The 26,221-nt window shown below is 41.8% G+C and overlaps 1 protein-coding gene across 1 annotated transcript in view; it reads right to left on the bottom strand.

The window, feature by feature from the left end:
- The window catches only part of ppp2cb (protein phosphatase 2, catalytic subunit, beta isozyme), a 73,188-nt gene extending 47,230 nt beyond the window's left edge, over positions 1–25,958 (bottom strand). The window contains exon 1 of the mRNA XM_084324491.1: positions 25,355–25,958. Within this exon, the coding sequence (XP_084180617.1) occupies positions 25,355–25,456 (102 nt within the window). The 5' untranslated portion in view covers positions 25,457–25,958. The remainder of the gene's footprint in view (positions 1–25,354) is intronic.
- Positions 25,959–26,221: the final 263 nt, after the last annotated feature.

Genomic DNA, 26,221 nt, shown 5'->3' with positions numbered 1-26,221 from the left:
GAAATTACATCAGAGCATTTTTCAGGAGCATTAGTGATGAAGTAGTCATTACAAGTTGATGACCTAGAACCATCTTGATTAATATTTATTCTGGTTGGGAGGTTCATGATCTGTGACAGGTTGCAAACAGAAGCTGCATTGATTAGCCTTCTTTTCAAAAAACAATTACTCATATCTGCAGCCAAAAGTAGTTCCTGGTCGGAATCCGTGGCATTATGTATCATATTACAAATCTTATCCAAATATTCAATATTAGTACCTGGTGGTCTGTAGGGATGGGTACCGAATTCGGTACTTTTGAGGTACCGAACCGAAACACGTCGGTACTACAGAGTATCGAATCAAGCGAGAAACAGAAAAAAAATTTAAATTAAAAAAAAAAAAAAAAAAAATGTATTGATTTCTTTTTTTACCTTTTTTTTTTACTTTTTTCTTTTCATGTCAACGTTCACACGCACAATATATGCTTACCTAGGATTTGACTTGATTCAACAACAAAGCAGTCGGAGCAATGACAAGCCGAAAACTGTCAAAATTGTAGTTATTTGAAGTTTGGATTTTTATTTTTACGACTGAGGTAGGTAAATTAAATTTCTTGAGACTAAAGTACCGAAAAAAGGTACCGTTGGGTACCGGTATCGATTCACAGGTACCGGTATCGGTTCAAATGTGAAAGGTACCCATCCCTAGTGGTCTGTAGCAACAGCATATCAATATAGGTTTTAGTATAGGTTAGTTTACATCGCCACTGTCACGCTGTCAGCTTCCATGCCTTCAAAAAAGAAAGAAAGGTTGCCAAAAATTTTGGAACTTTTCCGTACATCCTCTGACAGACAGTATACCTGATTTTTTCCAGTTTTATATGATACATGACCTCCCTCATCCAGTGACTGTATGCAGGCAGAGATTGACATGCCTCATTTGACGTGCTTCTTTCTTATTTTACAATATATTTCGTTTTTAAGAATTTGTAAAGGATAGGCAAAAATAAGCATGTGCTTCATGTGCAAGCTTGCCTTGAATATGTACATTTGTGACTTTTGTAAGTCCACACGGGTGTGTTTGATTTTGAAGATCGAAAAATAAACTTCATTCATTCATGCTTCTTCTATGGTGCACTGCAGGCATCATATTTGAACTACCCACACTACAGAACTAGCAGTAGGTTTGGTGCTGCTATATTAATTGTGCAGCAGAGGGCACTTTTTTGTAGGCAAAGTTGTATTTACTTTCACTCCCCAGGAAAATGATGCGAGTGAGCGTCATTTGTTTTCGGTGTGGGATTTATTACACCTCCCTGGGTTTTTCCCCCCATCACATGATAACTCAGTGTTACTTTATCGTTGTTTCTGCTGCTACTCTGCACTGTGATTATTATGATAATGATAACTCAGTGCTAGGCTTGGGCGGTATCATTTTTTTCACACCTTGCTGACATAATACCCCGGTATACGGTATGACTTTCATTTTCATCAGCGGGGGGGGGGGGGGTGGCAACCAAGTAAACAAATCACGGTGCTACTATTGTTAGCTCTCAGAATGGTAGCCAGAAGCCTGCAGCATCTAGTGCTACTATCGTTAGCTCTCAGAATGGTAGCCAGTTAGCCTGCAGCACCGTAGTTAGGGATGGGAATCGAAAACCATCCTAATTGTCCGATGCCTGGAATTGCGTGCCTCCCGTGACTTTCGATTCCCTTATCGCTGCCAGGTTTTCCCGACCGTTGCGCATTTCAAAACGATAACATTAGCGTTAGCATGTAGCCTAGCGATGGCAGACTATTTGATTCCTTAAGGGCTCGAAATTGCCTGGGTTTTGGTCATATGCTCCCGAAATGCTCCCGCTGTTTGGCTACTTCTATGTGCAGTGAAAACTACTCGAATGCTTTATAACCTAGTCATTGATTTAGTTCAGGGTAATCTAAGATTAGCCGCGGAGCTAACGCTAGCTAACGTGAGCTAACGCTAGTTAATCAAGCTCACAGAGAGAGATAAACAGCTGACAGCGGATAGTGCAGGTACAAATACAATAAAAAAGCGGTGGGGGCTGTTGTGTAAACCTTGTACTCTTTAGTTCACATATAATAAGAGACGGATTATTTGCTTGCTCCACCAGTGCACAACAACACACACCAACTCTCGTTACCACAACGCTTTACAGTATTTTCACAGCACTGTCGCAACATTACCGTAAAACGTGAACACCGTTGTGATCCACTGGCTCCACTAGTGAGGACTGGTCTCGCCCTCTGCTGGCGCGTGTGCGCACTACACTCAAAACTCCGTTTCACTGTAATCAGGGACCGAAACTAGAGAGCGCCAAGCGCCATTGGCGCTCAGTTTTTACATTTGGCTCCTCCCACAGAGGTCTGACCGCCGTGTGGCGGGCAATCAAATAGTCATGTGAAAACCGAAAATCATGATCCAATTCTTTAGCGGAGTTCTCACTCGCTGTCTCAGCACAGACATGCAGCGCACCGCGCACTGCTGCTCCTACCCCTGTATGCCTGCATGTAAACAGAGGCTATTGCCTCACCGTGATGTTAGTCTAGTCAGTGTGGGACCTTCGTGAGATAACGTTAGCTACCGTTACAAAATGACCCAGTCAACTATTCACTTAGTTTAATACATGAGGCATTGTGTAACGTTATCCAGCCGGCTAGCTACGGATAGCTCCCGACATCAACAAATCCTCCAGCAATAGTCCAGTGCATAATACCTCAGTTGGCTAGGTAGCTCACTAGTCACTACGAAATGTCGCAGTAAACTAAATAGTTCACTGAGGCGTTGTCCCAACGCCATCCAGCAGTAGCTACAGATAGCTCCTGACATCAATGTCCTACAACAACATGCGTATTCGAGTCCCTGGCTTACATCGCATGAGTGAGGGCTGCTGAATAGGGTCCAGCTGTAGCTCAGGAGAATCCTTTTGCATGCTGAATGTAGCCTTTAGGGTCCAGCTGCAGCGCCGGAGAATCCTTGCTGGAGCTGGAGGCCACTCGAGTATACACACAGACAGTGGAGCTGTTTGCAGACAGCGAGGTGGCGATGTCTCGCAGATAACACAATCACAAGTATGATTATATAATATATATATTTTATTTAAAAAAAAATTATATAAAATAATAATAATTTTTTTTTTATCAAAAAAAAGTTGGCAGGTAAGAAATATGCTTGGATCTAGATTCTTCCCATCTACCCGCCACTGGCCGGTGAGTCAAAAAGTTAATTTCGCTCCCTGACTGTAATAGAAACTGAAGCGCATCTGTGATTTTGACGGTATTGATTTTCAATACCGTCTGGATTTCTAAATACCCTGGTTAGGGCTGGGCGATAAAACAATAACGATAACTATTGCGATAAATTATTTCCTCGAAATAAACATGAAACGTGGTCGCAAAGTTTCGATATATCGATTTTCCAAGCTTGGATATGAGCACACGCACTAACAACCAATCAGTGAAGGAGATGGCCGACAGCGGAAGGAGACGTAGAGCTCAAGTAGCAAACGAGGCTGGCTAGGATAATTAGCTTGCACGGCGCTATTTTATAGTTTACCTGCCGAGTTGGTGTGTGTTTTGAATTCTGAGGGTAACTGTTATAGTAGTGTGGGGTATACGGTGGACGTCGTTGCAATGTATTGGGGCGGAACAGAGTATTTTATGGTCATATTTAGTACATTGTCATGGAATACACCGCTTGGAAACGAGGCTGGCTAGGATAATTAGCTTGCACGGCGCTATTTTACAGTTTACCTGCCGAGTTGGTGTGTGTTTTGAATTCTGAGGGTAACCAGGGACCGAAACTAAAGCCCGCCGCCCGCCAGGGGCGGTCTGTTTTTACCTTTGGCGCATGACACTTAGAGGGCTGCCCGCCGTGTGGCGTGTAGACGTGTAGTTCATAAGCAGGCCCCTAAAAATATTTGTATGCGAACGGTAAAAATCAATTACGCGCACGCTGTGCGAATACAGATTATAGCCTCTCTCGTCTTTTTTTTCCTCCGCTGCGAGATCGTTAAAAAACTACAAGACCCACATTGCACTCAAGCCAACGGTCCAATCACAGTAGAGTGAAGTGACTGGTTTCATGGGAAATAAAGCAAATGACCAATCGGAAGCTCTCATTTTTCTTGTTTACTTCCTGAAACTCCGCGATCAGGGCTCTCGTTTTCCGAGACACCAACTTATTATAGTCTCTCTTACCAATAGCAATAGATTTTAGAACACCTAGATTTATCGATAGCAATAGTAATATAACGTTAATGCAACAAAACGAATGCCTTGCTTTGTTAATCATAACGTTGATGCAGTAGCGTATGTCGGTGTGTTGGCTGTAACGGACATGACAATAACATAACGTGTACACATTAAAATTGCGATAATCTATTCTAACATTTTCAAATCGATGCAGTTGAATTTCCCCCTTAGGATCAGGGCCGCCTCAGGGGGTGTGCGAGCAGTGCGGTCGCACAGGGCCTCGCGGGAAGGGGGGCCTCGCAAAAAAAAATTATAAAAAAATATTTTTTATTTATTTTTTTTGCGAGGCCCCCCTTCCCGCGAGGCCCTTTTTCATCACAGACCTAAAATCTAGTTTTGCTTATATGCTTATATATTTCACATTAGACACGTTTGTAGAATGTGTCTGACTTGTTCCTGGCTCTGCGGCTCTGCAGATACACTATTGGCTCTGCAGATATACTATTGGAGGCAGCTTTGAGGCTCTGCAGCAGAATTGGTTTCAATGAGGGGAGGGGTTACAGGTAAGGTAGAGTCTGACTATTTCGCGCGTGCAGCATTGGAGGTTATGCCAGCCAAGATGAAGAGGACATTGTTCGGCAGATGGACTGAAGATGAAAGTTGTTGCATGTTAGACAGTTCAGTCAGGCTAGCCATCCCAGCTAAAGACAGGGACAGCTAGTTAGCTTTAGCTACGTTATAATATTGAGTGCTAACGTGTGGTTCAGTCGGGATATAGCCATGATGATGTCGGCTAGTAGCTAGCTTAGCTAAAGGCTACACGAGGTACAGGGATTATCTAATTCAGCGCTATTCAGAGGAGCGAGGCGAGTGGATGTCTTTTCAAAAGAAGGAGAAGAGAACTTGTGAGCAGATAAATCTGTTAGGCAGCAATACGCCGAAAGGTGTCCAGTCTGCCGGAAAGTACTCGAAGAAGAAGAAGAAGAAATTACACCGTGGGCCAAGAAAGTCTCCTTCCAACTTTACCATTGGCGCCGCTGCCGCCGCATTGATACTGCGTTATGGTGAGTCAACCTATGATTATATACCCGCCGTGGACCTATCTATCTTTCTCTCTCTCTGGAGCCAAACTGGTCGACTAGCTAATACTACTAGTAGCTAACGGTGTGTGCCTGGTGAGAGCACCTGGCTGTATGTAGACAGTAGCCGCATAGCTTGTTAGCTGTTAGCTAACGCAGAAGCAAGCTATGCGGCTACTACATACAGCCAGGTGCCTGATTGAGCTAACTGTTAGCCAGTTAGCTGTTTAGCGTCAGCTGGGAACGTTCGTTTGATGCTATCAGTTAGCCTTGAGAATAGCAGGCCCTGGCACTCTGACTACGACATCATCTTTGACAGAAGATGTAGTCGGGCCTGCACCATGACAAGGCTCTGGCCATAGCTTTGTCCCGACAGCGAGAGGCCTTTCGCCCTGCGTTCCTCGTGCAGGTAAGATTAATGAAAATGTCATGACATTACCCCACTCTTCCTTCCTTCCCCTCCCGAATGTTTTGTTAATAACGATGTTTTTTTCCAGGCAAAACATATGCTACTTCACAACATTTGGAGATACGACATGTGCTGTGTGTGAATGGTCGTTTGTGTAGCTTGGGTAGCGTTGGGCCGTTGGCCAAAGCTGTGTGTGGCCTGGTCACAGTACCTGGCTAGCCTATTTAGCTGATGTCGGCCATTGGCTCCTTGCTGCTTTGGTTTCTCTGGTATAGACCCTCTTCTTGTTGGATTTAAGTGTTGATCTTTGTCCTTTTGAATCTGTCATACATGCTCTAGTCTCTCTCTAACACACACACATGACAAACACACATGTTCTCTCTCTCTCTCTCTTCTCTCTTTCTAACACACACAGTCTGCCTATGGCGGCCTTTCTCGATGGCTAGGCTGTGCTCAAGGATCTTCAGTCACAGTGCTCAGGTATTCTGCCACTGTGTACTCTCTGTTTAGGGCCAAATAGCATTTAAATTTCTTTCCAATGTGTCTCTCTCTCTCTCTCTCTGTACACTGTATATTGACTGTAGAACGGGAGCTCTCTCTCGCTCTCTCTTTTGCTATATGTTGACTGTATCATGCCCCGCCTCGGGCAGCGCTATTATTTAAGAATATGTTGACTGTATTAAAAAAAAAAAAAAAAAAAAAAAAATATATATATATATATATATATATATATATATATATATATTTTTTTTTTACCTTTGGGGGGGGGGGGGGGGGGGGGGGCTCGCGTTAAATCTCGCACAGGGCCTCGCATTTCTCCCAGGCGGCCCTGCTTAGGATCGATGCATTGTTACACCCCTACACCAAAGTCACTGGCCCACTGTGTATCTGTGTGTATAATAACTTGGCTAGCGTTATCAACAGCAGAGGTGGGCAATGGGTCCAGCTGCAGCACCGGAGTGCAAGCGATGTGATGTAATTGGCAGACTCGACTGTCAATCAATGGTCTACCTGACACGCAAACTCAAACAATGTTTCTGTACTGGAGGTGTGATTGATTGATTGAAAACTTTATTAACAGATTGCAGAATGGGTACAATACAGTACAGCTCAATACACACAATTGTTAAGGGGATGCAGACCAGAGAAAGACTTTCGTCTTGTTTACATCAGGGTCCCCCATTTCAATTAATCAGGAAAGTGTACAGTAGGAAAGTGTACAGTATTTCAATAGGCAACCCTGAAAGGATTATTTTTCTAGAAGAGCAACACAGCCAAAACAGACAGTGGAGCTGTTTGCAGATAGCAAGCATTTTGACTTATTGCGTGGTGGCGATGTCTCGCAGATAATACAACTACAAGTATGATTATATAATATATATTTTATTTAAAAAAAAATTGTATATATAAAATATATATTGGCAGGTAAGAAATATGCTTGGCGGGTAGACTCTTCCCATCTACCCGCCACTGGCCGGTGAGTCAAAAAGTTAATTTCGCTCCCTGAGGGTAACTGTTATAGTAGTGTGGGGTATACGGTGGAGGTCGTTGCAATGTATTGGGGCGGAACAAGTATTTTATAGTCATATTTAGTACATTGTCATGGAATACACCGCTTGGAAACGAGGCTGGCTAGGATAATTAGCTTGCACGGCGCTATTTTACAGTTTACCTGCCGAGTTGGTGTGTGTTTTGAATTCTGAGGGTAACTGTTATAGTAGTGTGGGGTAGGGCTGCAACCAGGGGAGGAAATTAGGCCACTTTACTCGCCAAATGCGAGTATTTTTTACGTTTGGCGAGTGATTCATGAAGACCACTCGCCAGTCTGGCAAGTATACAAAAAAAAAAACATTCTGCAATCACTGCACTGGCAAACGGTGCGTCTTCTGAGTGCTCGCTTTAGTTGACAGTGCCACGAGAGCACTGCACAAGACCACCCGCGGACATATGTTTAATAAAAGTTCACGCAGTACTGGCCAACCCGCGGACATATAATGATAAAAGTCCTGCGTTACTAGGCTAGCCATCAGGAGCACTCTCAAACGGATAACGTTAAACACAGCAGAAGATGGAAAACAGACAGACTGACCAACGGGGAACTGCATCCAACCCTAGCACAACCCTCGAGTATAAGTTACTAAGGACTGGAGTAAGGACACATTTAAATCACAGAGGTGTAATGTTAGTCTACTGGAACTGTATACAGTCATTACAGTGGTTAGCTTCTAGTTAGCGTTTTAGCGATAGCTGCTTGCTAGCTAACGTTAGCCCCGTGTGCTCAAAGCAGCCAGCTAGGTGTATCTGTTATGACTATAATGTTTCCAAAAAAGCACCGGACTACGACGTAAGGTTAGACATTTTATTTCATGCTCAAAAGCCCCTGGCTTGCACATCGCAGTCACGAAAGGGGCTAGCTAAGCTCAACCAGTGCACTGTGAACAACAGCACACCAACCCAACTGACGTTACCACAACACTTGACGGTACTTCACAGCACTGTCGTAAGACCACCGTGCTGTCTTAAAGGCACAGTGTGCCTACCCAGATGCATACACAACATTGACGAGGCTTGACAACCGAGGTTCAAAGTTAACTTGATTGATTGATTGAAAACTTTATTAACAGATTGCAGAATGGGTACAATACAGTACGGCTCAATACACACAATTGTTAAGGGGATGCAGCCCAGAGAAAGTCTTTCGTCTTGTTTACATCAGGGTCGCCCATTTTCAATTCATCATAACATATGACATACAGATAGACTACTGCTACATCTATACACTTCACAACATACTTCGGTTTTTTTCTTTCACTGCTCAACCCAGTCCAACCCAGCATCTTTCACTGCCCAGTTCAGCCCAACCCAGTCCAGAATAGATACCTCTTTCATGTTAATATGTTTTATGCTAATATTGTGAAGAGTAGAGATTAATGTTTTATGCTAATAAATATTTTAAAGAGTAGAGACACGTGTGATTATTTTACTATGATTGAAAATCAATTTAGACGAAGACATACAAAGAAGTAATTATCACAATTAGCGATTTTTTTTGTCTGGTAAAAAATCTGTTTGGCTGGTAAAAAAAATCAGATACTCGCCAGTTGGCTGGTAAGCCAAAAAGTTAGTTTCCTCCCCTGGCTGCAACGATTAGTCGACATAATCGACGACGTCGATTATAAAAACTCGTCGACGAGAATTTTTTGCGTCGATTAGTCATTAATAATAAAAAAAAAAAAAAAAAAAAACGTTATTTAATTTTTTTTTTTTTTTTTTTTGTGCACTACCTATCTTTGTGAGAGTGGCTTCTCAGGGTTCCAGACAACATCATAACATGATGATCCCATAGCAAATTTTGGACATTGAAAACATTGTTCCCCTGCAGGAGATGATGATCAGACTAGACACACAATACATTACACACGCAGGGAGCGAAATTAACTTTTTGACTCACCGGCCAGTGGCGGGTAGATGGGAAGAGTCTACCCGCCAAGCATATTTCTTACCTGCCAATATATATTTTATATATACAATTTTTTTTTAAATAAAATATATATTATATAATCATACTTGTAGTTGTATTATCTGCGAGACATCGCCACCACGCAATAAGTCAAAATGCTTGCTATCTGCAAACAGCTCCACTGTCTGTTTTGGCTGTGTTGCTCTTCTAGAAAAATAATCCTTTCAGGGTTGCCTATTGAAATACTGTACACTTTCCTACTGTACACTTTCCTGATTAATTGAAATGGGGGACCCTGATGTAAACAAGACGAAAGTCTTTCTCTGGTCTGCATCCCCTTAACAATTGTGTGTATTGAGCTGTACTGTAGGGCTGGGCGATATGGCCTAAATATGATATCACGATATTTTCTGACCTTTTGGCGATACACAATACACATCACGATGTTTTTCTTTTTTTCCCCAAACAATTCATTATGAGGCTTACCAAGACAGTATTTGAGTTTGCAAGCTAACATTAAAGACAAAATAAAATACCCATGCATTTAGCATTTTTATATTATATATTAGATTTAGATTATTGGATTATTAGATTATATATTGCATATATTTAGTAGAGCCATATGAAATCCGCGTTCACGGAATCGCGGACGGAATCGCGGAATTAACCAATAAAAATGGAATCAACTGCAAAACGTGGAATATTGCAGAATTTGGCCTAATCTGGACTGAAATGTCGTTTTTGGGTGGAACGTTTGGTGCACACGCGACCGGGGAGCCGGGGACTCTACAGCGTGTTACACACAACACAGCCGCGGTGCTCAAGCGTCTGGCTGCTTCAGTGTTAACGTTGTCAAGAAGCTAAACAATTCCACAATAAGCCCTCAATTCAGAGCAGAACAGTATCCTAATGACTTTTATGCCTCCGGTGATAAGGTGTTTAGCTAATTCTGTCAACGTTCCGTGGACTGGACCCATAACGTTAGGACGTTTAGCTTCTAGCTAAATCTATTTGTTTAATGCAAACGATTGTCATTATACACTGCCCTTTATAAACTAAATACACTTAAATAGCTATGTAACGTTATAGGACTATCTATGGAAATTATAGCTTCTAGAAGTTCTAGCTAAATCTGTTGCACCCATCCATTTGTACACTGCCCTTTATAATCTAAATAAACTTAAATACGTTACAGTACATAGGACTATAGATGGAAATGATAGCTTCTTGCTAAATCTAGTGCACCCATCCATTTGTTTAATGCAAACAATTGCCATTATACACTGTCCTTTATAAACGAAATAAACTAAACTAAAGGTGCCTAAATTATGCATTACTAGTATATTTCATCACAATATAATAGATATAGCTAGGTTACTGACATTGTCATTGTGATAATGTCAGTAGTAGCTAGCTGTATCTATTGTTTACACTTGAAATATGTATTTTTATTTTGTCACAATATTAATTGAAAAATATTGTGTAAAATTGAACTGTATTTCTGAGTTGCAGCACTTAAAAACATTAAATGGACTGTTATATCTTATTCAATTGTGGACATTTATTCATTCCCACTTATTAGACACTATTTCTGATGGTAAAATGAGCATAAAAGGCAAAATACAGAATTCTGAAATATTAAAACGGAAAAAATGGAATTTGGGAAAAAATAAAATGGAATTTGGAAAATAATAATAAACGGATTTCATATGGCTCTAATATTTAGCAATGAGATATTATATGATTTAGATATGAAATATGATTAATTGAAAATGGGGGACCCTTTTTCGAAAGTCTTTCTCTGGTCTGCATCCCCTTAACAATTGTATGTATTGAGCTGTACTGTACCCATTCTGCAATATGTTAATAAAGTTTTAAATTAATCAATCAATCAATCAATCAATAGCATTTTAGCATTTTTATGAAACTACTGTATATTTGTATGTCTCTAAATGTTTTGATGAATTGAAAATGGAGGACCCTTGCCGAGTCTTTTTCTGGTCTTCATCCTCCAGTCCACTGTTGTTGTATTGAGCTGTACTGTATTGTACCCATTCTGCAATCGTTAATAACGTTTTTATTCATTCAATCATTCAGCCGGCAACAGAATAATTTTGATTGACAGTCGAGTCTGCCAATTACGTCACACCGCTTGCACCCGCACTGCTGTTCTTAGCACCAATTGGCAAGCGCTATGCGTTTTTTACTTTCCTGAAAGTCCTCCATTGATTTTGATGAGAGCTCAGCTCAACGACAACAACAACAACAGCTCCCTGCGGCCAACGAGTGATTACCAGCGCACTGCAGCATGACTAAACGAGGCATAATGATTTTACTGCAACGAATGTTATAATAAAAGCCTTTCCATCTGTCTGATTGAAAACTTTATTAACAGACCGCAGAATGGGCACGCACAACTCAGCACGGGCTGAGATATGAACAGTAATGCTTGCTATCTATGTCGTCATCGGACGTTGCTATGTTTGGGTAAATACGCTGATGTTATTGAACGTGTAACTATATAACGTTAATGCCATAAAACGAATGCCTTTGTTAATAATAAGTAGTAACTTTGATGCAGTAGTGTGTGTGTGGGGGCGGCGTTGTTCAAAAGTTTGAACGGGTGTGGACCAGATTGACGCGACACAATACTCTTGGGCAAAACATCACGATATCCACGATACGTTAAAAAAGTGTATCGTTAATGAACTGTACCCGATATTTATATAATATCGTCATATCGCCCAGCCCTACTGTACTGTATTGTACCCATTCTGCAATCTGTTAATAAAGTTTTCAATCAATCAATCAATCACACCTCCAGTACAGAAACATTGTTTGAGTTTGTGTGTCAGGTAGACCATTGATTGACAGTCGAGTCTGCCAATTACATCACATCGCTTGCACTCCGGTGCTGCAGCTGGACCCATTGCCCACCTCTGCTGTTGATAACGCTAGCCAAGTTATTATACACACAGATACACAGTGGGCCAGTGACTTTGGTGTAGGGGTGTAACAATGCATCGATCCTAAGGGGGAAATGCAACTGCATCGATTTGAAAATGTTAGAATCGATTATCGCAATTTTAATGTGTACACGTTATGTTATTGTCATGTCCGTTACAGCCAACACACCGACATACGCTACTGCATCAACGTTATGATTAACAAAGCAAGGCATTCGTTTTGTTGCATTAACGTTATATTACTATTGCTATCTGCTATTGGTAAGAGAGACTATAATAAGTTGGTGTCTCGGAAAACGAGAGCCCTGATCGCAGAGTTTCAGGAAGTAAACAAGAAAAATGAGAGCTTCCGATTGGTCATTTGCTTTATTTCCCATGAAACCAGTCACTTCACTCTACTGTGATTGGACCGTTGGCTTGAGTGCAATGTGGGTCTTGTAGTTTTTTAACGATCTCGCAGCGGAGGAAAAAAAAGACGAGAGAGGCTATAATCTGTATTCGCACAGCGTGCGCGTAATTGATTTTTACCGTTCGCATACAAATATTTTTAGGGGCCTGCTTATGAACTACACGTCTACACGCCACACGGCGGGCAGCCCTCTAAGTGTCATGCGCCAAAGGTAAAAACAGACCGCCCCTGGCGGGCGGCGGGCTTTAGTTTCGGTCCCTGTACACACGCACTCCTCTCACTCACACACAGCGATCAGAGTAAGACATACACATACACACTCCTCTCACTCACACACAGCGATCAGAGTAAGACACACACACATACACACTCCTCTCACTCACACACAGCGATCAGAGTAAGACACACACACATTCACACTCCTCTCTCTCACACACAGCGATCAGAGTAAGACACACACACATTCACACTCCTCTCACTCACACACAGCGATCAGAGTAAGACACACACACATTCACACTCCTCTCACTCACACACAGCGATCAGAGTAAGACACACACATACACAAATTACACAGTACACACCTCTCACTCACACAGCGATCAAAGCCCTCAATTCAGAGCAGAACAGTATCCTAATGACTTTTATGCCTCCGGTGATAAGGTGTTTAGCTAATTCTGTCAACGTTCCGTGGACTGGACCCATAACGTTAGGACGTTTAGCTTCTAGCTAAATCTATTTGTTTAATGCAAACGATTGTCATTATACACTGCCCTTTATAAACTAAATACACTTAAATAGCTATGTAACGTTATAGGACTATCTATGGAAATGATAGCTTCTAGAAGTTCTAGCTAAATCTGTTGCACCCATCCATTTGTACACTGCCCTTTATAATCTAAATAAACTTAAATACGTTACAGTACATAGGACTATAGATGGAAATGATAGCTTCTTGCTAAATCTAGTGCACCCATCCATTTGTTTAATGCAAACAATTGCCATTATACACTGTCCTTTATAAACGAAATAAACTAAACTAAAGGTGCCTAAATTATGCATTACTAGTATATTTCATCACAATATAATAGATATAGCTAGGTTACTGACATTGTCATTGTGATAATGTCAGTAGTAGCTAGCTGTATCTATTGTTTACACTTGAAATATGTATTTTTATTTTGTCACAATATTAATTGAAAAATATTGTGTAAAATTGAACTGTATTTCTGAGTTGCAGCACTTAAAAACATTAAATGGACTGTTATATCTTATTCAATTGTGGACATTTATTCATTCCCACTTATTAGACACTATTTCTGATGGTAAAATGAGCATAAAAGGCAAAATACAGAATTCTGAAATATTAAAACGGAAAAAATGGAATTTGGGAAAAAATAAAATGGAATTTGGAAAATAATAATAAACGGATTTCATATGGCTCTAATATTTAGCAATGAGATATTATATGATTTAGATATGAAATATGATTAATTGAAAATGGGGGACCCTTTTTCGAAAGTCTTTCTCTGGTCTGCATCCCCTTAACAATTGTATGTATTGAGCTGTACTGTACCCATTCTGCAATATGTTAATAAAGTTTTAAATTAATCAATCAATCAATCAATCAATAGCATTTTAGCATTTTTATGAAACTACTGTATATTTGTATGTCTCTAAATGTTTTGATGAATTGAAAATGGAGGACCCTTGCCGAGTCTTTTTCTGGTCTTCATCCTCCAGTCCACTGTTGTTGTATTGAGCTGTACTGTATTGTACCCATTCTGCAATCGTTAATAACGTTTTTATTCATTCAATCATTCAGCCGGCAACAGAATAATTTTGATTGACAGTCGAGTCTGCCAATTACGTCACACCGCTTGCACCCGCACTGCTGTTCTTAGCACCAATTGGCAAGCGCTATGCGTTTTTTACTTTCCTGAAAGTCCTCCATTGATTTTGATGAGAGCTCAGCTCAACGACAACAACAACAACAGCTCCCTGCGGCCAACGAGTGATTACCAGCGCACTGCAGCATGACTAAACGAGGCATAATGATTTTACTGCAACGAATGTTATAATAAAAGCCTTTCCATCTGTCTGATTGAAAACTTTATTAACAGACCGCAGAATGGGCACGCACAACTCAGCACGGGCTGAGATATGAACAGTAATGCTTGCTATCTATGTCGTCATCGGACGTTGCTATGTTTGGGTAAATACGCTGATGTTATTGAACGTGTAACTATATAACGTTAATGCCATAAAACGAATGCCTTTGTTAATAATAAGTAGTAACTTTGATGCAGTAGTGTGTGTGTGGGGGCGGCGTTGTTCAAAAGTTTGAACGGGTGTGGACCAGATTGACGCGACACAATACTCTTGGGCAAAACATCACGATATCCACGATACGTTAAAAAAGTGTATCGTTAATGAACTGTACCCGATATTTATATAATATCGTCATATCGCCCAGCCCTACTGTACTGTATTGTACCCATTCTGCAATCTGTTAATAAAGTTTTCAATCAATCAATCAATCACACCTCCAGTACAGAAACATTGTTTGAGTTTGTGTGTCAGGTAGACCATTGATTGACAGTCGAGTCTGCCAATTACATCACATCGCTTGCACTCCGGTGCTGCAGCTGGACCCATTGCCCACCTCTGCTGTTGATAACGCTAGCCAAGTTATTATACACACAGATACACAGTGGGCCAGTGACTTTGGTGTAGGGGTGTAACAATGCATCGATCCTAAGGGGGAAATGCAACTGCATCGATTTGAAAATGTTAGAATCGATTATCGCAATTTTAATGTGTACACGTTATGTTATTGTCATGTCCGTTACAGCCAACACACCGACATACGCTACTGCATCAACGTTATGATTAACAAAGCAAGGCATTCGTTTTGTTGCATTAACGTTATATTACTATTGCTATCTGCTATTGGTAAGAGAGACTATAATAAGTTGGTGTCTCGGAAAACGAGAGCCCTAATCGCAGAGTTTCAGGAAGTAAACAAGAAAAATGAGAGCTTCCGATTGGTCATTTGCTTTATTTCCCATGAAACCAGTCACTTCACTCTACTGTGATTGGACCGTTGGCTTGAGTGCAATGTGGGTCTTGTAGTTTTTTAACGATCTCGCAGCGGAGGAAAAAAAAGACGAGAGAGGCTATAATCTGTATTCGCACAGCGTGCGCGTAATTGATTTTTACCGTTCGCATACAAATATTTTTAGGGGCCTGCTTATGAACTACACGTCTACACGCCACACGGCGGGCAGCCCTCTAAGTGTCATGCGCCAAAGGTAAAAACAGACCGCCCCTGGCGGGCGGCGGGCTTTAGTTTCGGTCCCTGTACACACGCACTCCTCTCACTCACACACAGCGATCAGAGTAAGACACACACATACACACTCCTCTCACTCACACACAGCGATCAGAGTAAGACACACACATACACACTCCTCTCACTCACACACAGCGATCAGAGTAAGACACACACACATTCACACTCCTCTCTCTCACACACAGCGATCAGAGTAAGACACACACACATTCACACTCCTCTCACTCACACACAGCGATCAGAGTAAGACACACACACATTCACACTCCTCTCACTCACACACAGCGATCAGAGTAAGACACACACATACACAAATTACACAGTACACACCTCTCACTCACACAGCGATCAGAGTAAGACACACACACAAATTACACAGTACACACACTCCTCTCACTCACACAGCGATCAGAGTAAGACACACACACATACACACACACACGGACTCCTCTCACACACAGCAAACAAAAGTTATTTAAAGTACACTTCCACTTTAATTTGTATTATTTAATTTATTTATCTTGTTATGAGTGATTGCTGTATTGTTCTTCAAATACATTTTCATTTAAAGTGGCTTAAAGATCCAAATTAAAATGTTTCATGAGTCATTATTTTAATTTGCTATGGGATCATCATGTTATGATGTTGTTGTTTGGTCCTGACAAGAGTCTCAAAGTCTGGGGTGATGGTAGACAAGCAACTCTGAGGTCATGCTCAATGTCCAATCAGTTCCTCTGCTCTGTCTTCAGCTGGACCAGAGCTGAGAAGCCACTTTCACAAAGATAGGTAATTATTAAAAAAAAAAAAAAAAAAAAAAAATCCTTTTTTTTTGTTGTTGTTTACATTGGTTTTCGATTAGTCGACTAATCGAAAAAATAATCGGCAGATTAGTCGACTACCAAATTAGTCATTAGTTGCAGCCCTAGTGTGGGGTATACGGTGGACGTCGTTGCAATGTATTGGGGCGGAACAGAGTATTTTAGGGTCATATTTAGTACATTGTCATGAGATACTCCGCTTGCTCTGGCTAACTGCTAACATGCGCGGACTGATGACGACATCAACTCGACTCTCGAGACATTCGCAGCAGCAAAACAAGTCTATTAATAGCCCGTCCATCGGCGCCGGGCATAAGAAGTTAATTAAACTTGACAGACATTATATCGACGATAATTATCGATATCGAGTTATATGAAAATAATTTTATAATTTTATCGCGATAACATTTTTGGCCATATCGCCCAGCCCTAACCCTGGTATACCGTAATACCGTCATACCGCCCAAGCCTACTCAGTGCTACTTTATCGTTGTTCTGCTGCTACTCTGCACACACACTACATAATTATAGACTACGATTGTTTTTTCTGCAGCCGATTTTCACTCACTACAACCATGCTGTGATTGTTATGTTATAGTCTAGAGCTATTTACATCATCATTGGTCCCTGCTGCCACTTTGCACTCAGTACATTCACAGTCACTGATTATTCTATTGTAAATGAGAGCTGTTTATGCTGCTATTTCTATTGCTTTTTTGTGCCATTTTATTGATGCAGATGCTACAAAGCCAAGGAGCAAAGACAAGGATGACGTGAGAAATAAATATGAATCTAAAAGGCAGTGCATAAACACCACAGAGTTCTATGAAGTAAACATTTGGGTGATGGCATGTGGACATTGATTACAGAAAACAAGACTGAAACAGACTGAAAACAGATTCACTTTACTGGATGAAAATAGTACAACCGGAGGACATGGCTTCTGCAAATGTAGCTACTGCCAGCAAAACGATCAGTCTGATATACTTTATTTTTAATATCTACTGCCAGCAATACAGTCAGTCTGATATTCTTTATCTTTAAGGACCTGGGCTAGCCTACCGGTGATACTTGTGGTAGCCTGTAGTTTTAGTATACATCACACTAGTCTAGGCTACATGTTGATGCTGGGAGAGGCATTTCTACTAGGATAAGTTATTGCCTCTTATTACATGGCGTTTTCACATTCGCCGAAATGCTTGATTGCGATTGGTCAATAGCCCCCGACAGCGGTGAATTATTTTTCGATAACTGACCGCTGCCATAGGCAACGCACAATAATAACCTTGGTGTTGTCCTCAACAACCAGTTGAACTTCTCTGCTCACATCGCAGCGACAACCAGAACCTGCCGATTCCTCCTGAGCAACGTCAGAAGGATCCGCCCCTTCCTGACAAAAGAAGCCACCCAACTCCTCGTCCAATCAACTGTCATCTCCCGCCTCGACTACTGCAACGCACTGCTCGCTGGCCTCCCGGCCACTGCCACTAAGCCTCTTCAACTCATTCAGAACGCAGCGGCCCGCCTGATCTCAAACCTACCGAAGTCGGCCCATGTCACCCCAGGACCTGCACTGGCTCCCCATTGCTGCACGAATCCGCTTCAAGGCCCTCGACCTAGCATACCGTGCGGCAAAGGGAACCGCTCCCGCCTACCTCCGGTCAATGGTCTCTAACTACACACCCTCAAGACCCCTACGCTCTGCATCTTCTGGCCGCCTCAGACCTACTCCTATCCAAGCTCCGGGAGGGTCATCAAAGAGAAGTCGCCTATTCTCAGTCCTTGCCCCACAATGGTGGAATGAACTACCCACCCCAGTTGCGTGTAGCTTTATGCCAAGCAAGCAGTGCAAAAATTTACCGTAGTGGCATGCAGTAATGCGCCTTTCATTTTCGCGGAAATAGGCTGTCTATTGCCATTCTCTTTGACAAACTCTAACCTTAACCAGCTCCTTAACAACGCCTAAACTTAACCGTTCTAACCTTAACCAACTCCGAAACAATGCCTAACCTTAACCTTAACCTTAACCATGCCTAACCTTAACCATAGAAATTATATTGCCATTCTCTTTGACAAACTCTAACCTTAACCAGCTCCTTAACAGCGCCTAAACTTAACCGTTCTAACCTTAACCAACTCCGAAACAATGCCTAACCTTAATCGGCGAAAGAATACACGTTAAAAAAAAATCACGTTAAAAAATATTTTCGATGGGATTCGAACTCGCCAGCAAACAAGCCATAGGATCCACAGCCATGTGTCCTTGCCAATTGAGCTATTTGTTGGATACTGAATAAGGGGCGGTGACTTATATATATTGAGCTCCGCTCGTGTCGCATGCGCGGGCACCTCGCGCGAGCACGCCGGCGCACGCACGCACCTGAGCGAGCACGCCGCCGCCGGTGCACGCACGGTAGCATTTGTCTGAAAAGAAGGGCGCTTTACCGCACTAGCGTGCGGTGACGAATGCGGAAGCATTTTTGCACTGCTTGCTTGGCATTAACGTACAGGCACCCCAGTTAGGACAGCCGAAACACGTCCAATCTTTCGCCGTCGACTAAAGACGCACTTCTTCAACCATTATCTGAATTAAAAAAAATAAAAAATAAAAATCGAACCCTAACTAACCATACTGTCATGCACTTGTCCTAATAAACGAACCTACACTGTAGCACTCAACACTTTGATGAACATTGTTACTCAGCTGAAGAGTTGTGCCCTGCCTGATGGCTTGTTGTACAGAACTTGTAAGTCGCTTTGGATAAAAGAGTCAGCTAAATGACTAAATGTAAATGTAAATGTAAATAATCACCGGTGATTATTGCTTTTCGCAGCTGGAGCAATCAAGCCCACTGACACACACTGCATCAGTGCAATCAGACACACCTGCCGGCGATAATAATAATCACTTTATTTGGGCCGACAGAGCCACAGAACAACTGTGTCTGCATTTGATCTCGTCTGGTCAATGGTGTAAAATGAATTAGGTATATTGTTAGTAAGTTAGCCATGTAATAAGCGGGATAATGTATAGCTATACTCGGTCATTGTCGCAAAATAATTGACCTTCACTGACGTTTAGAACACCTCGGCGAGGCGCCTCTCTGTATTCTAAACTCTGTGTCGGTCAATTATTTTGCGACAATGACCTCGTAGCTATACATTATCCCTTACTTAACCAGCCAACAAGAAGTTATGAACATAGGCTTCATAACGCTAATCATACACCATCATAGGGGTGGGTGGTATAGCGGTTGAACCGGTATATATATACACACCGGTAGAAATACATGCCACTGTAGATTTTACTCTAAAGGATGTACCAGTACCGGTAGAAGGCAAATTATAGGCTCTTTGAATGTAAAAATACTTGGGTCACATTTACAAATCACAAGTTACAAATGTAACAGTGCAAAAAAAGAAGAATTAGTTTGAAAGATTTCATTTGGACTAGGGATGGGATCGAATATTCTATTTGATTTTCATGTCAGAGTCGAATTTCTTTTTTATATATCTAATCTATGACATTCCAGCACCTCACCGCAGGGTAGTGCGTGGATGGGCTATTGGTGTGACATCATGCTGTGAGCCATTTACCCCACCCACCGCTAACATTTTTGGGGCAATCACATGCATTTGTCGGACCTGAAATTAATGCACTTTAAAAGGCAGCGAATATAGCCTATAAAGAAAGGTGTTCCGACCGTGTACTGCCTAAGTAGCCTAACCAAAATCAATCCATCGTTTTCAAATAAACGCTAGATGATCAATAGTATACGTGCACGCACGTTCGAGGCGCACGCTGATAATAGCCGTTTTCATTTCCTCGTGGATTTTACAATGAAACAGCTGGAGCACATATCAGAAAAAAGCTTATATCTTCATGAAAACGAGTCTGATTATCCTAACACTGATAACATAGATTCCTTACCTGACATCAGATGGTATCCAACTGGTATATTCCAATTCCTGATCACCATTCAAATAATAATAATTCCGAGAAATCTCGTGAGTGGCTTTCAACGTAACTATCGTAAACACGAGATTAGCCGTGAGTGGCTCTCAAAGTGTTAACTCATTGGTGGCCAATAACGAGTAAACTCGTGTTTCGCCGCCAACGCTTGAGCGCCAATAACGAGTAAACTCGTTTTTGGATCATTTGATCTTTTTCCTTTGATCCCCGTTCTAAACGATCCGGATCACTCTAGCCATCCCTGGCTCATTTGCCTACGTTGGAATTGCAATGCAAAACTCAACAGGTGGCAGTATCGCCTACCTTTTGAACTCTGACAGAAAGGGATCAGTAGAGACAATGGCTGAACTGGACTGTCAAGACTCACTCTGAGGGGGAGGAGCTATTACAGAGCAATCGCTAGGAGATCTGCTCGCCTCAAAACCTATAGTTTCCCGTAAACACGTGTAATAATTACATATAAACAAGTAATCGCGATCGCCGATGGGATCATTGGAATTATTCTTTTTGGAGTACCTTCTATTTTACATAACCTGAAACATGTTTCTGTAACGATCACAGTGGCTTACTTTTACCGGACATAAACCAAGTGTTTTCTAACAATCGCATTTTCGTGGCAAGACTACCCCCCCCCCCCCCTTGATGATTTTGTGAAGGCACATGTGTACATGGTATATACCTTTGATTTGGGAGTATTTGGGGTTTCAGGGGATCAACCAGAACGATTTGGGCTTATAGCATATAACACGTCTTATCTCACAATCTATAGAAAATAGGGGTGTAAAAGGTACAGGTATCCGTTAGGGCTAACCTTCAAAGCTTTTTTTGGCAATCGAAGCTTCAGGGCCGAGCTTCGATTTTAATTTGAAGCTTTTTTATTTTTTTATAATTCTTTTTTTATTTTTATTTTTACTTGTACAGCACTTTGGTAAACTTTGTTGTTTTTAAATGTGCTCTATAAATAAAGTGAATTGGATTAATGACTTAAGTAGCCCCTTTCGTGACTGACGCAGCCAACAAGGTTTCACTCGGCTGTGTGATTTAATTCAAGGTGGATCGCTGTTGTCGTTTGAACAACTTCAGATTTCATGGGAACTACTAATCCCCCAAATCAAGAATGTTTAAGATGGGGGAGCTCCAGTAGCTCACCACGTACCGCGAGTGCTATTTCAGCGCCGTGGACAACCGTGCTCGTCACGGATCTGGGGCTGAGCGCGTTCGAATCCCGGACGGCAGCCGTGCCTTTCCCAGAGTGTCTTCCCCCCCATCTGAACCCTTTCAGCCTGCTTCTGTCGGTCGAACTTGACCAAGTATGAATGCGATGAAAAAGCGATAAACGCTAAAAAGAACCAGCTGACTGGTCAAAGTTTAAAAAAAAAAAATAATGTTTAAGATGAATGAAGTAAGATTTTGATTATTTGAAATATGGCCTGTGTAGACTAAACTATGCACAGAATTATGTCAGTCTACAAGGTCCGGATTCTACATGGTCCAGCAATGTAGACCTTGTAGACTCCACTACAGACCAATTATCAGTGAATGTTCATGCATTTTTAAGAAGGGCTACTTCCACAAAAAAACAAAGAACTCACCAAAACATCTCAGTAGCACCTTATCTAAATGTTCTATTTCATATATGGAGATTCATATTTATTTATGTATTGCATGCATTTCTACATTTTATTTCCTATTTTGTTTATTCATCCCAGTATCTTTCCTTCTTATGTGTGGAATTCTACAAGGCATGTAGGTGTATATGTGTTTGAGGATGATATCCTTCAAACAGGCAATAGTGATGATATAATTTGGGCAGTGCTGAGCTGGGTTACTTTCCTCCAGTGTATTTGTCCAATGGCGACACACACAGAGAAGTATAAAAAAAAAAAAAAAAAATTTAAACTTCGATTTTTTTTAAATGTTCGAAGCTTGTGCCATCGAACGAAGCTTCGAAGTATTTAAGACAGCCCTAGCGTACCGAACCGTTTCTGTGTGTACCGTACCGAACGGCTGTGTAGTGTGCCGAACGAATACAATGGTATTTTAACCACTAACGACGGACCGCCCACCGGGGACTGTTTTTTTCACAATCTTTAAAAAAATTGACAAGTCGATTATTAATTTCAATATAAAATATTAGTTGACAGCCCTACAAGTACAATTAGTTACTGCACACTACATCACCCCGGAGTGGAACATGGAAAGCCAAACTTTCCCCCACTGTACCGAAAACCCATACCGAACCTCGACTTCAAAACCGAGGTACGTACCGCACCGTTGTTTTTGTGTACCGTTACGCACTAGAAAAAGACTGGATTATTTTGGAAATAATGATGTTTAGCGTGTAATAAACTAGTGTGTAGAAACAAACTCGTGTTTACATGTTGGACTAGAAAGTGTCTGTGAAATGAGCCATACTATTGTCTCCATACCATAGCTATAACATAGAATATACAGCTCTGCAAAGATCGTGAAATATCATGAAAATGGTCAAGAAAAGCTGGTGCTAGTCAGTGCAGATGGGGAAAGCTTGTGGCCGTCAAATAGTTAACATGTTGCTCAAAATCCACAGTTAAAATTATGCCTAGATTTGTGAGCTAAACATGATACTGGTGGGTAGGCCTGCCGCGATAAGCAATAAATCGATTAATTGCCGCGATAATTAAAATGAATGCAATGATTTTGACGGGCGCGATTAATTGCTATTTGCGCGTTTGTTTTAATGAGGCGGACCCAGTGCCCCTCGTCAGTCGTGTCTATTCTACTAGCATTAACGTTACTCATACAAACAGAGTAAACACAGTTTTCAATCAATCAATAACAACATTAACGAGACCCTCGTTGTGTCTATTCTGCTAACGCTAACGTTACCTCTCAGTGTGTCTATTCTACAAGCGTTAACGTTAGCTGTAACGTTACCAGTCGCGTCTATTTGCTAACGTTAGCATAACCGGTCGCTGTCCACAACCGGTAATAACCGGTTTAAAATGGATGGTGATTACCTCACGTTGTGTCTATTCTACTAGCATTAACGTTACTCATACAAACAATCAATAGCGAGTTATATTGATCACGCTATGTACGATAGCCATGCTAAAACGCTAGCACAACATTAGCACCTAACCTAACAACAAGCCTTAACAAGTCAGCGATCTTTTTGCGAGACTAAACTCTCCGCTCGGTGGCAAATTGTGTTGATGTCGGTTTTGTTTAATCAATAAATGAGGCAGAATACACAGTGACTGTATCCTTTGTTTATTGCACTTGTGCCTGGCTGCTGCAAACATAATGCTTATGAAATCCTAGAGACGCGTCTCTATTCTGACCAATCAGTGGTCTGCAGTGTTTCACGTGACTTTTCTGGTACCCAAAGTACCTGATAATCGCAACAATACTTCCGGTCCGGTCGGTGGGCTTCAAAATAAAAGTCTAAAACCCGGAAAAGACGGAGCGGTGGGCTTCAAAATAAAAGTTTTGGGAAATAAATTTCTCCAAAAAAATAATTCTCTAACCGGTCGCAATAATATCGCTTATCGCGATATTTTCGGGGGCAATTAATCGCCCAGCAAAATGTGTTATCGTGGCAGGCCTACTGGTGGGCAAATATATCTGGATATATGATCAGGGCCAATGACAAGGCCTTCTGTATTGGTGTTCAACTGAAGATACTGTAGTTTTAGTTGTACGGGAAATACACCTGAACAGACAGACAGTAAAAAGTTATTAGGCTAGATAGTACAGTAGACAGGCAGTGTGGCCAATGTTATCTTCATCGAGGCATAGGATACTCAGATTCATCTTGGAGTAATCCTGCTAAAAAAACTAAATATTAGTAATGCAAACAATGCCCTGCTGCACAAGAACCATTGCCTGTGGACTGCCTGCCATATTATTACCATGGAAACCTATCTGCAGCGAACCCTAGTTATTCCTCCCTCACTGTGTCTGACCACAATGCTGATGCCAAATGCATCGCACTTGAGCATGGCAATTTGGACAAGTAGGCTACTGTTTATATGTGATAAACTCAGCCTGACTGTTGTTTTGAATATACCTTTATGCCCAGGTATGAAGTTAGCACCTCCAGGCTTTCAAACACATCGCCCTTAACTGACGTTCCAGAAACGAATGTTACGGTAATGTAACGGTAGCTGGTCTTTGGAAATCAAAACTGAAATAACAACATGAGAGTTAGCGGATAATGCTAGTAGGAAAGCAAGCAGGTCCATCGTTGGGCATAAGTAACACAGCAAGATAACAGTTAAAACGTTATTCTAACCATTAACGTTAGCTACTGTGTTGACATGTCTTGGTGAAAAGCTGCGGACAGGCTACCAACGTTAGCAAGTTAGCGCGACAGCCTCTGGTTAACAACACCAGCCTGTTAGCCATTCAACATTAACTTATCATTTAGTTGGACGTTGTGTTAAAGTCTGTCAATGTAGCTAACGTTAAAATAGAATATGATGTAACGTTCACACGCGCTACACGTCGACACGCTTGTCAAAACGTTAGCTAACTAACCAGCTACGTTCGGCTGCTAGGTTAACTAACGCGCCTGGCAGTCTATTTTCAGCCTGTTTGCAGCTAACGTGAGCTAGCTATAGCTACAAGCTCAATGAATGGTCAGCCAGTCACTAATGTCATGTAAAACTAGCTCACATTAAAGCTAGCTAGCAAACGTTTAATTCTCACCTTTTCACAAAGCGTCCGTACTTGATTCTCCGTCAACTGCTTACATTCGTTAAGCTGTTCGACCCACTGGTCTAATTCCTTGGTGAAGACTTTGTCATCCATTTTAAAAAGCTGTTTAGGTCACGTCAATCCAATTTATTAGTTAGCGAGCTATGACAGTTAATGTTGGCTAACTGTACAGCCGTCCCTCAATCCGACGCGGGGCGACAGCCGGGGCTCGTTTAGGATGTTGAGAGCTGCGGAGCTCCTGTACAGCCAGCTAGTCGACAGTCTTAATGGAAAAAGTAAACCTGCCTGGGGTTTAATCTACTATTTAAAGATGAACTGCCAAATCAGAAGGAAGGACACGGGGCGACAGGGACACTCCTGTTTTCTCGGCAAGACGAGCCTCCTCCCCTCCTCTCTTCCCCGACCTTCCAAAGAAAACTCGCAGTGTAATGGCCGCTCGATGTTTGCCTGGGCACTACGTCATCATATTGGTATTTCTTTGGAGAGCTGAACCAAAAAGGCCGACGGAAGATATGAATGAGGTGTATGCGCCGCCTGGAGGATACATATGACACACGGGCTGGCTTCATCTGTGTTGTTTTAGGGTGGTTTGCATAGTTGCGGAGCCATGCGATATCTTCCCCACTCGCGAGTAGGGTATATCTGCAGAGCCGCAAGCCCAACGTCTGGGCGGGGCTTCGGGGCTTGTACTCTGTTTGAGGCAATTGTTCAAGATGGATTTCGGTTTGCCTCGACTAGTAGACGAGAGTAGCCGAGTGAAGCCGGGGGAGGAGTTAAGAGGGCGGACACTGCCGATTTCACGAGAGCCTCTCGCCTAGTCCCGCGCGCGTGTAGCTTTATGCCAAGCAAGCAGTGCAA

The sequence above is a fragment of the Notolepis coatsorum genome, assembly GCF_963971535.1.
Source record: "Notolepis coatsorum genome assembly, chromosome: 11".
In the NCBI taxonomy this organism is placed as follows: Eukaryota; Metazoa; Chordata; class Actinopteri; order Aulopiformes; family Paralepididae; genus Notolepis; species Notolepis coatsorum.
Note: the sequence above shows the minus strand (reverse complement) of the source record. Positions and strands in the feature narration are given on the sequence as shown.